At 40.0% G+C, this 15,113-nt stretch overlaps 1 protein-coding gene across 1 annotated transcript in view; it reads left to right on the top strand.

Annotated features, from left to right (window-relative positions):
- tenm2a (teneurin transmembrane protein 2a) overlaps positions 1 to 15,113 on the top strand; it is a gene marked incomplete at both ends in the record, with an annotated part of 170,095 nt that overhangs the window by 23,304 nt on the left and 131,678 nt on the right. The window contains 2 exons of the mRNA XM_083891509.1: positions 3,703 to 3,747; positions 5,051 to 5,341. Of these exons, the coding sequence (XP_083747635.1) occupies positions 3,703 to 3,747; positions 5,051 to 5,341 (336 nt within the window). The remainder of the gene's footprint in view (positions 1 to 3,702; positions 3,748 to 5,050; positions 5,342 to 15,113) is intronic.

The following is a 15,113-nucleotide window of genomic DNA, read 5'->3' as shown; positions in this document are numbered from 1 at the left end:
TTTTTCATGACGATAACGGGACGGTGTGTGTGTGTTCACCGTTGAATGACAATGGATAAGGAATCCCACAGAAGGACTGAACTGTGGCTGTACTTCTTAACAAAGACAGAGACAGACACTTATGTAAGTGAACTCGTTAGCATTTTAAGCTAGCAATCTTTATGCTAATGTGTTAGCAAACAACAAACAAATGGATTATTTAGCGGCAGAAAGAAAGCAGGACATGACAATAACTGGACACCGTAGTTAGTAGTAGTAGTGGCTAAAGTTAGCTTTTGTTACGCTAACGTCAATTCATTATGTGTGTGTTTCTTTAGCAGCATGTTTAGCCATGTTTACATTCAGTGACGGTGTGGTGATCTCTTTGTGTGTAATACTAGCCAATCTGCAAGCTCACAGTGTGTTGCAGTGTGTTGAACTTATAGGTCTGCTGCTATTTTCACAATTTATGTGCGACACTGCCCAACAACAATCTCCAATACATATTGACCTAAATAAATGTGTTAAGACTATACTTTTTTTTTCGACTAAAACTAGACTAAAACCCTTTTGAGTTTTCGTCGACTAAAACTGGACTAAAATTATCACATATAGAAGTGACAAAAATGTTCCTAAAACTAATAAGCATTTTCGTCCAAAAGACTAAGACTAAATCTAAGATGGTAGTCAAAAACAACGCTGGTGGACAGTGAGAAATGAGTGCAACCAATTACAGAATGCAGAGTAATATTCTCCATCGTCTTATATTATCCAGTTCTCCTTCACTGTCCTTTATAAGTTTTATGAAATAGTGCAGTGAGCAAACCAATGATTTAAAACATTTTGAATAAAAAAAAACTAAAAACATTGTGCCTTGTACTGAGGAAAGAGGGGAAAGAACAGTGGGGCAGATTGCAAGAGACACAGTAGAGCAGCATCAGTTGGGGGTTTGTCCCAGAAGAGCAGGAATATATGACCCTTGAATTTTGGGAGCCTCACTGCCATATTGTCTCTATTTGTCATTTCTACATTTTCCCCTAACTTTCCTTTATCTTTTTTTAATAGAAACATCTCCTAACTTTTAAGTGTATGATAAGTTATGAACATATACAAATACACAGTATGCATGAATATTTTATTCTGTGTTAATTTGCATAAAATAAAACAGTGGCGCTATGCAGATTAATCTTGAATTGAATGGAAATGGAAAATATTAAGAAAATGCACAGTGCTATTAGCTTTAAATTCTGCTATTTCCGTTCTATAAAGAAAAAGATAATACGGCTTTTACTGTTATTAACAATAATTTCAGCTTTTCCGGGGGAGTTAGAGAACTTGCTGTGCACAGTGCCATTTGCTTCCTGATTTTCTTGCTTCCTCCACACATGAGCAAATCTGTTCACTAGTTTGGCACTTCAGGGCAAATCAGAGCTTGTTCGGAACTGGCACTCCCTCTAAAGCTCAAAATGGCTTGTCCGAGGGTGGCCTGCATTGTAACCTGTTGGATCTGCAAAAAAGGCAACATAATTGCAGACATTGAGGCCCACAGGTCTGTCTGCTTTTCAGAATTACATGGTGTGGTGAGGGAAAGTCAGCTAGCATAATGCAGTGTCCTGCTGCCTATACTTTGCCTGTCAAACTGCTAACAAGCACAAATGATTTTTTAATGATAGGCCCCTATCCCACAAAGCTGTCTACTCACAAACACACATACACCACACAGACACACCACGCATTCTACGCATTCACTCCCACTCATCCATAATGAGTTTTATCAAGGGAAGTACATTTGGTTTAATGGATCACTGCAAGTGCCATTTCCACTCACACTGTTGTGTTCAAGTTGCAACAAGATGCTGCCTTTTTCCCCAGTGTCACCTATTTTTCTGAGATACAACATGTGGTGCAGGAATCATCCAAATGATAATGTATCTCAGGTGCAGGAAACTGAAGTCCCCACTGAGCGCAGAAACAACTGCAGCAGCAACTGTTCTTTGTGTATAACAAATAGCTGCTCTTTGTACATCAGTATGTAAGATTCAGTGAGTTGCCTGCATTAATGGGTTGCATCATAATTGTGGAAGTGTATATCACAGGAAAAGTTGTTTTCCTTGTATTATTTGTATATGTTGTATTTTTCATGATGACAAAGAATGTTTGCCATACAAAGCCTCTGTCGTCATAGCTCACTAAGACAAAAGGATGAAATTCACTGCAGTAGGTTTGGGTCTAAAACAGCAAAGGTAAGACATATTTGTGACAATGATTAGTGACAGGTTTTCAAAGGTATTAACAAATTATATAGGCAGTTCTATTATGTGTTATTCTATAGGGCACAGATACACAGAGTATTTTGGGAGACCTCTCACAGCCGACTTGCTTCACAACAAGGTGGCTACATTTTATTTTCCACAAACAGTTTTAACTGACATGTTTGTTCTGCTCCTGTTCTGCTTTCTCTTGTTTTCATCCCACTTAATACTGAACAAATTTTATTTCAGTTTGAATAAGCATGTACTGACAAACAGGCTATTGTGTCGACAATGTAACCCAGTGACTCACTCGTTCTTTGTTTCTTTTTTTCTTTCTTTCAAATACTGAAATTTTACAGTCTTCACTTTGTCAGTCTATTAGTGATGAGTACTCATGGAAGTCCTCAAAAACATGTTTTCTCCATATCTGCAAACATTATATTAACCTACTCATTAGTTAAATTAGATTCCATGTACAGTTTTAGTCACTTCTTGCACGTTTCCAGCTAAAAAATAATGTTTTCTTTGTCTTTCTTCCTTCAACTCTTTACAACAGCCCCAAAGCCCATTATTGTTGCACAGCTCAAGGGACAGACAGATGCATAATGCCAGCGTACATGCGGTATATGTGGTCGTCTTTCAACTGAAAGGTTGTGGGTTTGATTCCCAGCTTCTCTAGTCATTTGTCTTGGGCATATTGTTGCTCTTGACGGCTCTGCCGGCAGAGTGTGAATGGATATGAAAGATGAGTGACAGAAAATGTGCTGTGAGTGAATGCAAAACTTTAATGATAAGCACCATAGAGTGGACAACAAGACTAGAAAAGTGCTATATCTAGAAAAGTGCTATATCTATACAGACAATTTACGTACATAATAACATAGATGTGTTGCCCCAGACAGCTGCTGAAGCTGCACAGGTCTCAAACCCCACATTAATCTGCACTATGAGTGTGTGAACGACAGTGGCAGTATTGTATATAGAGAAAGGCATTGATCTGATTAGAATGCAGGGACACATTTGCCCCTACATCTGTCATAATATCATGTTACATACATGCAATTGGTTTTCTATTTGTAGAATAACTGAGATAGATTTTCATGTCTGCTTCAACCCCTCGCACCAATCCATCTTTCTTTGAGTACCTGTGGATTGCTGCGGCACAGGCTGTGTCAAACTGCTGACGGTGATAAGAAGTGATTGGATATTGCATGTGTAATTACTGGTCTTGGTGGGATGTTAATTGTGCAGAGCTTTGGCCTGTGGGATGGAACATTAGACATGTTCAGCAGGTGCACACACATGTACAGACACAAGTGCACGCACACCATGTGATTTCAATGTTTCCACATAGCATTGGTTTAGACTAGAAGGTGTAGTAAAGACACTTTAGTTGACACTAATCTGGGAAGCAGTTCTATTCACGATGGTGTGCTGACAAATATTAAGATGCTGTGCTCTGCTCTCTCAGGCCTCCTGGAGTTCTCCCCCGTCCTCCTACGATACCTTATCTCAGGTATGGTTTCAACGACTATAGTTAGATCCCATGTCTATGCAGTACCACTGTAGTGAGAATTATAACCCGACTGTACAAGTCTGCCATATCTTGCAGTGCTTGAGTGTTTTCTACTGTAGCTGGTTGGATGTTTGGCAAGCTGTAGCCTCATAGCTGAAGCCACCTGTGGAGTGATTTGCTTGCCTCTTCTCTGTAGTCCAGTCCATCTGTTTGTCTAAGTAGAAGTTTAGAGCCCTCCAATACTCCCCAGGCTAAGTTTCCTTTCAGCCCCACCATCACCCCTTGTTTTCAGCTCAGCTCTCAAGTCTTTTGGAGGCTGTGAAGAGGAGCCATGAAGATCCAGCAGACGATTTTCATCTGTTTAATTCATGTCTGTCTGATTGCGGCCGTGTGCCTGATGAGTCACAGTTAACCTAGTCACACAGCTGCGTGATTCCCAGTGCACCAATTCATACATTGTGCTGCCGCAATGCTTAGCCTCTCCTCACTTGCCTCTTCCTTTCCCCTCCTTCACAAACTGCTAATGGAGCGAATCACAACTGTTTTTTCCCGCGATCCCTTTACCCCAACAGCTGATGGTGAGCGATTGCATCCACAATACTCTTTTAATTAGTATAGAGAATAAATTGGTTGAGCATGCCTTTTTCCTTAATTGCTTTTTCCTCAGCTTGGATTTAATTGGGCTGCAGCACTGTTTATTGATCTTTTTTGATGTGCTTTAATTTGGATAATTTTATATATTTATTTTGGAACGTGACAAGTCAGTTTGTCTTGAGGGGGAGAGTGTTAGGCAGTGGGGCTCCTGCTGCAGCAGACTGCAGTGTGCTCAGTAAGCCTGGGGTCCAGTGTGTGATGGCAAGTGAGGAGATGATCAAACCCAGAAGGCAGCAGAGCAGCTCCACTACAGTCTGAGAGGCCTCAAGTGAGCAGCTCTTTGATTTCACGTCAACAGATCATGAATGCCAATGTGGAGCAGTAAAGCAGGGGAGGCAGGTTTTCTAAGCCAGCCTTAATAGGCCTGCAGGCGAGTACATATTCCTAGCTTGTAGTTGGTGACTGATTCATGCTGCGTCATCTTTCCACCTCTTGCCTGCCACAACAAAGCCCAATTTTAAGCCTCCACCTCCATAGTTTCCTAATTAGTCTGCTACTCTGCGTGTGATTGTATTTTTTTTATTTTTTGCTAGATATGTCTCCACATTTGCTCATGTGAGCATTTGTTTGAGTGAGTGTTCCCATTTATTGCTTTAACTTAGATTAGTCTCTAAACTCCACCTGTGTAACTCCCATCTGTCCCTCACAGGAGGTAACTTCACCCTGGCCGAGCTGGGAGTATGTGAGCCAAATCCTGCTCCGCACCCTGCCGCTGTTCCATACTGTCCTGACCTTGGCCTCCTCCAGAGGGGCTACTCCCTGAGCGCAGGCTCTGATGCTGACTCGGACCCAGAAGGGCCGCTGTCTCCAGAGCGAGCCATCCAGCTGTGGGCCGGATGTGGAGGGACAAAGTCTCGCCGCAGCTCAGGAGTGTCCAGTCGTGAGAACTCGGCCCTGACCCTCACTGACTCGGAGAATGACAAGTCTGACGATGAGTCAGGTAGGACAAGGGACTTTTGAAATTGTCCTCAAGATAGTATGTATGAATGGACACACTCACTGACTTGAAATAAATGAGTGAGTCAGACTAAGATGAGACTCATTCGAGGGAGTTTATATGAACGAGGTGGAAACATCAGACCAATATGGTATAGCCTTTTTACTTATAAGTCAATGTTTTCTTTTGTGGTTAGTTTTTCAGCCAGAAACATTTTATACTCTCATCATCCAGTTTATTATGTACAGACAGGACACACAATGAAGCTGCATGAGAACCAACCTATGTAGTCTTCTGCTGCTGTGTATTCAGAGATAGTCTTACCTTGGTTGAAACCAGAGCCTTTTCTCTCTGTCATTCTGGCCATTGTTCTCTGACATCAACAAGGCATTTTTTCCATTGGATATATGGTTGTGTGTTAAAATCCAGCCGTTTCTGATAAACTCAGATCAGCCCATCTGCCACCAACACCAATGTTCAAAGTGACTTAAATCACCTTTCTTTCTAATTTTGATAAACTTTATCATGTCTTCAATCAATGGGTGCTCGTATCATGAGTTGCTGCCCTGAGATTGGCTGATTAGATATTTGCATTAAGAATAAAGTGGCTGAAAGTGAGCTATGAATTATGAGTAAGTTTGAGTTATTGATTGGGTATTTTTCCTGATTTGAAGGACAATGGTTGGACCATAATAGCGAGAGTCAACCTTAATTTCAACTTAGCTGAAGCCCTGTCAGTCTTTAAAAAATCTCTCGATGGTAGCACTGGAATATGCCTGTGATCCACACCAAGATAGTCAGATAAAAGCACCATCTTTACTTCTCAAGCGCATCCTTTTCTTTGAATCTGAGTGAGTGTGAGATGATCCCAGTGGAAATCCTCTTTCCTCTGGCAACTTTGTTTATTACCAGCTTCCCATTTCCTTGTTAATCCTGATGCAGTCGTAAACCTGCATGTGAGCTTCTCGCCAAGGTGTCAATGGAGGTTAATGAAAAGTGGATGGAAGGAAAAGCAACATTCTAATTAATTGAATTCTCAGCAGCCACACGTATCAGCTGTGGATCAACCTCTGTTGGACTGCGGGCCTCAGAATCAGAGAAAACTTCTGTCGACTGATCAAACTACTCAACACCTATTAAACACATCAGGAAACACCTTCCCTGAGATGTGCCTCTCATCCCACCACCCGATAATTGCTTTGTGGTTAATTACCAAGCTAATCTTGCAGCCACAGATATAAGCTGCAGACGCCGCTCTTATTCTGTCTGTCTCAGGGCCAGGAGGACGCCATTGAGTACTATTTTTCCAGACATGGTAAAAATTACCTTTTTAATCCAATGCTATATTGTGATAATTATGTGCCTACAGTATGATATTGCTCACTTATGATTGTTAAAAAGATCTGAAGTTGTTTTGCTCATTTCCCCAAAGAAACTTTGTCATGAAGTGTTATCTGTCCATAGTTTTTATACTCCTCACTTGTCTGTTAGAAAATTTCATATCGATTATCATGCAGCGCATGTGTCAAATCAAAGTCAATTAAATTAAATTTCTTCAAAAGATTTCCTTCTATAGGAGTGTTGAGGAGAAGCGCTGGCTCACACCTCTAGGCTTGTCTCATGGTTTCACAGAGGAGAGATGTAGATCAGGCCTCGGTAGTGCTGTCTCTGCCAGCATGACGAGATGAGAGGCACCGTCGCAGCCTGATAAAACAACTAGATGTGTGCATATGTCTGATGATTTCAGTTCATTAGTTAGTTACTTACTCACTCTGAGTTAAGGGGGATCTATCCCCAACTCCTGCCTTTCTCCAAACAGAGCATCTGATATTTAAGCTTATTACACCTCAAAGTGCCCATTGGGAGGATTTCGCTCCCATCAGATTAACCAGCATGTCTGCACCATCGGTGCTGAAAATGCTTATGTGTCGATGTTGTATATATGCCATTTTGTCTACTTTATCTATGACTGTGAGGTAGTGTGTAAGCCTAAACTATGCACACACATGTGGGGGTGTGAAACAGCAGCAACTTGAGTGTCAAAACAGCAGGAAGAGGATCTGAGGCTCTAATAATAGAGATTGACAGAGGCAGACAGAGAAACAACATCATAAACACATGCTAACAAATCAAAAAGACGGTGACGTGCTAAAACACCAAACAGAACTGTGCACCATTCTCATCTAGCAGCGTCTGTAACAAGCTTCAGAAGTCTCACCTCCACTTGCTTCTCCTCCTCCTCTTCATCTCCCCCCTCTCCCACCTTTCTTCTCCTTCTTTCAAGCGCCTTCCTCTGTCTTCTCTCCGCTCACGCTGCACCTCTCACCATCCCTCATTATTCTCTTGTCACTACAGCTTCCCAGTGTGACTGACAGGTGTCGTTTTAAGGGTGTAGGGTTCCCCTTCAGGGCAGGAGCATATATGGGGATGAATAGCATGAGTGCCCTATTGCTGAATTCGCTACCAAAATAGAATGCCCAGAGAATTGGTGACAGACATCCGAAACCTAAGGAAAAGTACTATATGTGACTATGTGACCTTGTGTGTGTATTTTATCTCAAATAGACATCTAGCTACAGAGTAAGTGTTTACTAATGTAAAGATAAATTCACTGCTTTTGTTGTTGTTATATTTATATACCTCGCCTCTGATTAAAAATACTAATGCTTAATGAACTACATGTGAATACCAACACAAGTTACAGATTAGTATGACTCCTTCATTCTGTATTTCAGATTGGCAAGATCCATGGACGTTTTTCTAAAAGTTTAATTGTGGAGGAGTTGAAAAGTCTGGAAAACTAACAAAACAAAACTTGAGTCAATAACAAATTAAAGAGTGTGATCCTTTGGATAGATAACAGTTATTCACGGTGCCTGGTGCCTTTGCTAGTCTCAACACAATTAGCAGCACATACTGTGTACTCCGTAATGTAAACAACCCGAACTGACAGAGTTGGTAAAAATAATTTTAAATACTTTTGTCAGTAGAACTGTTCTAATGCGTGTGCGTGTGTGTGTGTGTGTGTGTGTGTGTGTGTGTGTGTGTGTGTGTGTGTGTGTGTGTGTGTGTGTGTGTGTGTGTGTGCATGCAATAGACAGAGGGATATATTGTGTGTGCCTGTGTGTGGCAGATATGTGCAAACAAATGTTTCATATAATTTATAAATGATTTCAAATTAGGATTTATTCACTTAACAACATATTAGTTAATGCAAGGTGTTTGTACAGTTGTTATAGAAATGGTACACTTGACAACAAAACACTTGTTTGGAGTACAGAGTTTAAAAAAAATAAATAAACCACAGTTTATTACATTTTGTGGCCAATCACAATATGATTTATTTGCAGTGTGATACACACTAGTGGATCGTGAAATCATATCTTTAAACACAACACATAGAAACTGCTTTCATTTTCAGCTCATTAAAAGAACAACAGATACTTCATGAATGGCATCTTGTTTCCATGTGCATCTGTACAACTTTCTCATTTTACCTGTACAGTACTTTCATATGCAGTTCTCTAGCATCTGTTGAATATGTTTCTAAATTAAAACTCTGATTTTTTTTTCCTTTTTTTCTTTTTTTTTCTCCATTTACTGCTAAATTCCAATTACCAACAAGTATATAAAGCCTGTTAAATTAGTTTCCTAAATGCAACTCTGGGATTTCAAAGTTTCCCTACATCTAGCTTTATTGTCGAGTATTGAATAAAGATGCTTCCCGTTTATTGCCCCTTCCAGACACTATTAAAATAAAGAGACTAGCACGTTGACTTGGCAGAGCCAGTGCAAGTTTGGTTTGCACAAGCAACACAATGAGACATACAAATATGGGCGTGGAGAGAAGCATTGGGAGATTTCATTTTGGCAAAGTGAAGGGAGAGATTTACTGTCGCACTGTGCAATGCCTCGTAAAATGTCCGTCTGGAAACACACGCAAGAGAATAGATGCACTCGTAAATTCCCACAGCAGTGCCCGATGGTTGCATCCAACCTGCATTGATCAGGGAGGGAGAATGATTAAAACATGCATTAGATGAAATAAGATCAGGCCTTGACATTGATCTAAACCTAAAGCCCTGCGCTGACTTTATGACCACAATCTATTGTCCAGAAGCTACATATGCTTGTGTGTGTGTTTGCCTCTGTGTTTCCCCCTCATTAAATAGCAGTCTGTTAACGAAACAGGCCAATTTTAATTCAACTTCAACATTGTTTTTTCTCACTATATCTTGGCTTTGCTCATGTAGAGTGAAGCACAGACACACTGGCTGCGCCCCCTGCACAGCGTAGGTGTGGTCCATGTAGATGAGCTACATTCAGAAACTGTCACTCTCCCCCTTCTGCCTCTGGCCCAATCTCTCCATCTGGTCGACTTGATAATAAATCATAGGGTTGTATTGTGACGTATGTGACAGAACGTATTAATCTCGTAATTAGACAATGAAAAGGTAGTGCCAAATTTAGTCTGGCCTTTCTGCCTAACCGTGCCCCCTGTCTCGGCATGCTCAGTTCAATGTCACACACTCAGCCCTTCTTGATATTCCCCCTCTCTTTAACTTTCTCTGTGTAATTATGTTTATTCAGCTTTCTATTTTTTTTGTGGCTGTTTTTTTTTTTTTTTTTTTATGATGCAGAAAATTTATTTAAAATGCCTTAAAACATGTGCAGTCAAAAGTTTTTTTTGTGGTAGCTGGAGCTGTAATTATACTTTGTGAAAGCTGAGTTGGGCAAAGTGATTCCTGATTAACTAATCAAATCTCCCAGCACAGATGGAAGAGTGCCTGCACCCACTCTGTACACTTTATTCTCTTCTTTTTTTTTATTTTTTATCCCACCCTAAATCAAACCAAATCAATCGCATTCACGTCAGCTGTTTTTTAACTGTAGAGAATATCTCTAAGTGTGAATCTGAAAGGATTGTCATGTAATCATGGTAGATCAAGATAATGTTTAATTATGGTCATTTTGATTTTGGGGAAATTGTCATCCATACTTTGGAATACAAATTTTATGAAATCATGAGTCACGCAGCTATTTCTTTGCACTGCAGACGGTCTCGACAATGAAACTTGGTCAGCACATGTCCTGTCTATCAAATTCAAGCAACACTTATACAGCTGGACTGGTGAGGTCCCATAAGACCACTGCCATCCCCTCAGGGTCTCTGTGAGTGTGTGAGTGGGAAACTTAGAGTGAGAGCTGGAATGTGTGTTAGGAAGGTTGAGGGCATTAGCCTCTGATTGAGTTTTCAGAGAGCAACGTGGGGTGCGAAAGGCTCGACAATGGTCTAACAGAATTAGTAGCTTGTGATGAATGGTGTGTGAGAGCAGCACTGACAGCTCGCTTTCACAAACACACGCTTGTGAGTGTGTGTGTATGTGTGTGCACGCGCGCGTGTTTGCCGCTATACTTCACCCACTGGTTCAAGGACTTTTTGTCCATGCGGCAGGAGCTGCACATGCTAGAATGAGCCGAGCAGTGATGGACAAACATATTCGTACACATGTTTGTAAGTGTGTATCTGTATAGGGCTAAACCTAGCGTTCGAAAAATGACTTGCAGTTGATATCAATAAAGAGTGGTGAATTCGGAATAGTGAACGCAGCATTCAAACATGAGCGTTGCTCAAACACAGGGACGAATAAAATAAAAAAATAAACATTCAGAGCCTTTGTTGTGTATATCTGACTCAATAAAGACATTGTTGAACCGGAGCTAATATTGCAGCGCATGCAGACTGATAATACACCTACGGACGCACACAAGCATGCATAGATGCATGGGAGCAGTGTTTAATAAAAGGTCTGGGATATCGACCACAGTAGATGGATGCTAACTCACATTAAAGGGGGGGGGGGGGGCTGGAGTGAGAGAAAGAGGAAAGGAGAAGAAGAGAGAAAGATGAAGGATGAATAGATGGAAAAGAGAAGATGCTTGACAAACAGTGTTGATCAGAGGTGTTGTTGTGTATACCAGGTGCGTGCAGACACAGAGGTTTCATTCACAGTGAGGGCTCACCCACCCTAATACTATTAGTGTCAGGTACAGGAGTCACAGAAGCAGTGAAATATCATTGGCTTTGGTCTTGTAACTAGCTGACGACTGTGCTTCCACCCTAATAGGGAATTTAGTGAGCCGTAATGGCCTCTCATGCCATCCTAAGACCTGCCACAGAAAGAGAGAGAGGGAGAAGGAGCGCTGAGAGCAAATTGAGAATTCTCCAGCCAATTATGAGTGATCATAATGGTCAGTGCTTTGCCTCCTAATGAAGGCTGGAGGTATAAGACTGAAAAAGAGAATGAGGGGAAAAATGCATGATAGGAGGGTGGAAGGCCATATTCCTTTTTTTCAAGCATCTTTGTTTTGTATTTTGTCAAAGCCTTTTCTCTTTTTTTCCGCATTGGGCTGTTTCTTTTCCCCTGCTCATGCTTTCCTTCATAATCTATTTTGTTTCTTTTCTTTTCTCCCGCTTTTTCTTTCTTTTCTCCATTTCTTTTCCTCCAGCCTACCAAGATGATGATGAGGAGGAGGATCCATTTGGCGACTATGTGATCAGTAAGTCACTCCTAATTGTGGCCTCTTAGGGCCGGGTCATACCTACCACCTGCCACATCCTAGTGTGTTTCATTGTTTTCATTGAAGACTCAGCCCTACATTTGTGGGTACCAGCAGAGTTCCTCATGTCACCTTTAGAACATTTCCATGGTTAGTGTCTTCTTTGTTGTCTCTTCAGACCACAAAAGTGTGTGCCACCGACTAGACTTAAGTGTTGCGCTAGAGGGAGCATATGCATTCACTGCTCTGTGCACAGAATCATTCTGCAGGTATGTGCTGATTTATCCACTATGCAGACCAATGTGGAAATGGGCGGATGACAAAATTTACATCACACAGGCATTTAAAGTATGACACGGCTCTTACACTTACAGCCCTATGTAGGCCAGTGCGTGTATGTGATTGTGTTTGATGTGATTGTGTGCCCATTGTTTTGTACATGATATAATGTTTTGTCTATAGGTTGATTGCATTATGAAAGGGGCTGTCGCACAAAGTGCAATATCTTCTAAATGGGCTTCAGTATACAGCACAACCTTTCAAAGGCTCCGTCTTTCTTCTTGATTTAATACATTAGTCTAATTGTTGTGATTGTCATATCTTTGTGAAAAGCATTGTATTTTTGCTCATCCTGATGATAAAAGTTTGATGTGGAGACATGGAAGACGATTGTAAAATATCTGGTTCCTGTACATTACTCTCGCGTTTCATCAGATACATGGCCATTGTTCTCTTTCACATGCCTCATCGACATTTACAAGCTCCTTTCATTATGATCTCCTTTTCATTAGCACACGTCCAAGTGGTTAATCTCTTTGCACTTGATCAGAGGAAATTTCCCAGAGGGCAACTCGCCCCCACCCCATTATTGGAAAGTCAGTCGTATTTACTTGTGTCTCAAAGATTGTTTGTCTCTATGAGTGTGAATTAGTGTTAGTGTTTGTGTTATTGGGCTGTTGAGTTTTCATTTGTTTTCATTAGTAGGACTGGAGTGGTAGATGTGAGTGACAAGGAAATAACCTTAGGGATAGAGGTTATATTTTTTCTATGCCTTTTTACAAGTTTATCTACATTTCAGAATAAATGCTTAAGGTTGCGAACCTTTTTAGTGAATATATAAGGAAGACATTCATGCAGCAGCAATTTGCACATTTCGCACAGAATAATGAAGTAATGCAGATATATGTGTTACTTTAACACTGCTTCATTTATTCCAAACCTACATATCATGTATAGCAAATTAATAATGGGGCATAATAGCACTGAGATTTCTGTGTCAAATTGCTCTTTATATAAATTCACAAATATTTATACAAGACTAAGTTATCAGGGCTAATATTTACTGGTTTTAATTTCCCTCCATGTCTTTTTATTATTATTACTTCCTGTCCGTGGAAGCATATCAGAAGACTTTTCCGTGGTTTCTGGTGGTTGATGTTCTCAAATTGGAGTCTTGAAATATATTTTATTTGCCATGAGGTAGATGGTTTACAATAACTGTGAAATGAAACATTAACTTTTATTGAGATCTAATACATTTCATTTTAATAGATGATAGCAGCAAAATGTCACGTAGAATAAGATGAAATGCATAAGTGACCGTACAGCAAACGTGGACCTCAGACATGTATGTATGAATGTATGTTGCCACTCTCTCAGTGAGTGTAAAGTACTGTATGGAGCAATTATGTGCATGTGATTGAGAGTGTGTGAAAGTGAAAACCCAGCATACATTATGTCCTCCAAGGCCACTCATACTGAATCCAGAAAAAAGTGTTTGACTTAAAGCTCTGGTGCGTAGCTTCTATTCTGAGACATTATCAAAACTGTGCCTTCTTCTTCTCTACATGACATATGCCTATAGGATGTGTCACAGTCATTGAAACAGCCTATTGAGCGGAAACAATGGTACCTCACTTATTATATTGTATAGCATCAATAGTGAACTCTGGCAACTGTACAAATTAAATACTCTCTTTCATCTCCCACTTCTGCAATTATTAAAGCGGTATTTCTTATTGTTAATATCCAAGTCTAAGTTTCTAAGAACTGAAATTGCAACATAAGATTGCTATACCTGTAAGTAACATTACATCTGGTACATGTGGAAATAACAAAATAAAATGGTTAAATAAGTAGAACTACAGTAATAAATACTTACATTAGGATTTAAATAAGTGCAAATAAGGAAACCAACTAGTTCTATGACGTTTACCAAAATACAGATGATAGTAGTGAGACAATATCCGCGTTATAAAACAGGCCAACATCCACGTAGGAGTCCATGTCGCACGCTGCATGTCCAGAGAATGATTAACAACCCACTGGCGACTGTAGAGGACATCAGGCTACACCTTCATCAGTCATGAGCTGTCACATAAACAGTGGTGTTATTACTTGATGTATTACATACAGTAAATGCTAAATCTATTGTAATTACTGGTACATCAACTCAACTATTATACTGTATAAATATGTGTAAATACTGTTTCACCATCAAAATGTTTTTTTTAAGTCTAAATAACTTGATCCATAATTGCCTGCAAGATGAAACATTATTTTTTTAAATAATATAGGCTGTAGAGTCACTATGGGCATTGAAGTTGTTTATGTGTATATTAGGGCTGCACAATTAAGCGCAAAATAATCAAAATCACGATATGACTAGGTGTAATATCTAAAGCCAAAGATGCTGCACTGATTTGATCAAAACTAAATCTATGTCAAAACAACATTAAAGTGAAATGTTGCAGTGCTCCAAGAATGCCCCCGAATCTTCAGATGATAAACTGTTGTTTGCTGTCAGAGTAAAAAAAAACTATTCTAATCTTTATTATTTTGATTTTTTTTTGTAAAAACAAAATAATAAATAACAAAAAAAAACAGTTAGGTCACAAAATTGTATGCAATATCTGTCAAAAAAAATGGATGGACTCGAGCCACTATGTAGTAATCTTGTCTCCTATTGCATTACCATGCAACTAAAGTGCATTGACATGACATCTCTTATTTACATGGCTACAGATGTAGTTATCAATTTAATAGTGTTGGTGGCAATTTTGGCATTTGCATAAGGCCGGGTCCACACTTGACATGTACCATGTCACTGTAGTGCACTGGTCAGCAACTGGCAGCCTGTGCGCCAAATCTGGCTCGGCAGATGATTTTTAAAAATCTGATTTTTGAAAAGTTTTTAAATCATTTCCTTGTGTTC

Source organism: Microchirus variegatus, assembly GCF_963457635.1.
Source record: "Microchirus variegatus genome assembly, chromosome: 6".
Classification (NCBI taxonomy): Eukaryota; Metazoa; Chordata; class Actinopteri; order Pleuronectiformes; family Soleidae; genus Microchirus; species Microchirus variegatus.
This window is presented reverse-complemented; position numbering and strand designations above follow the sequence as displayed.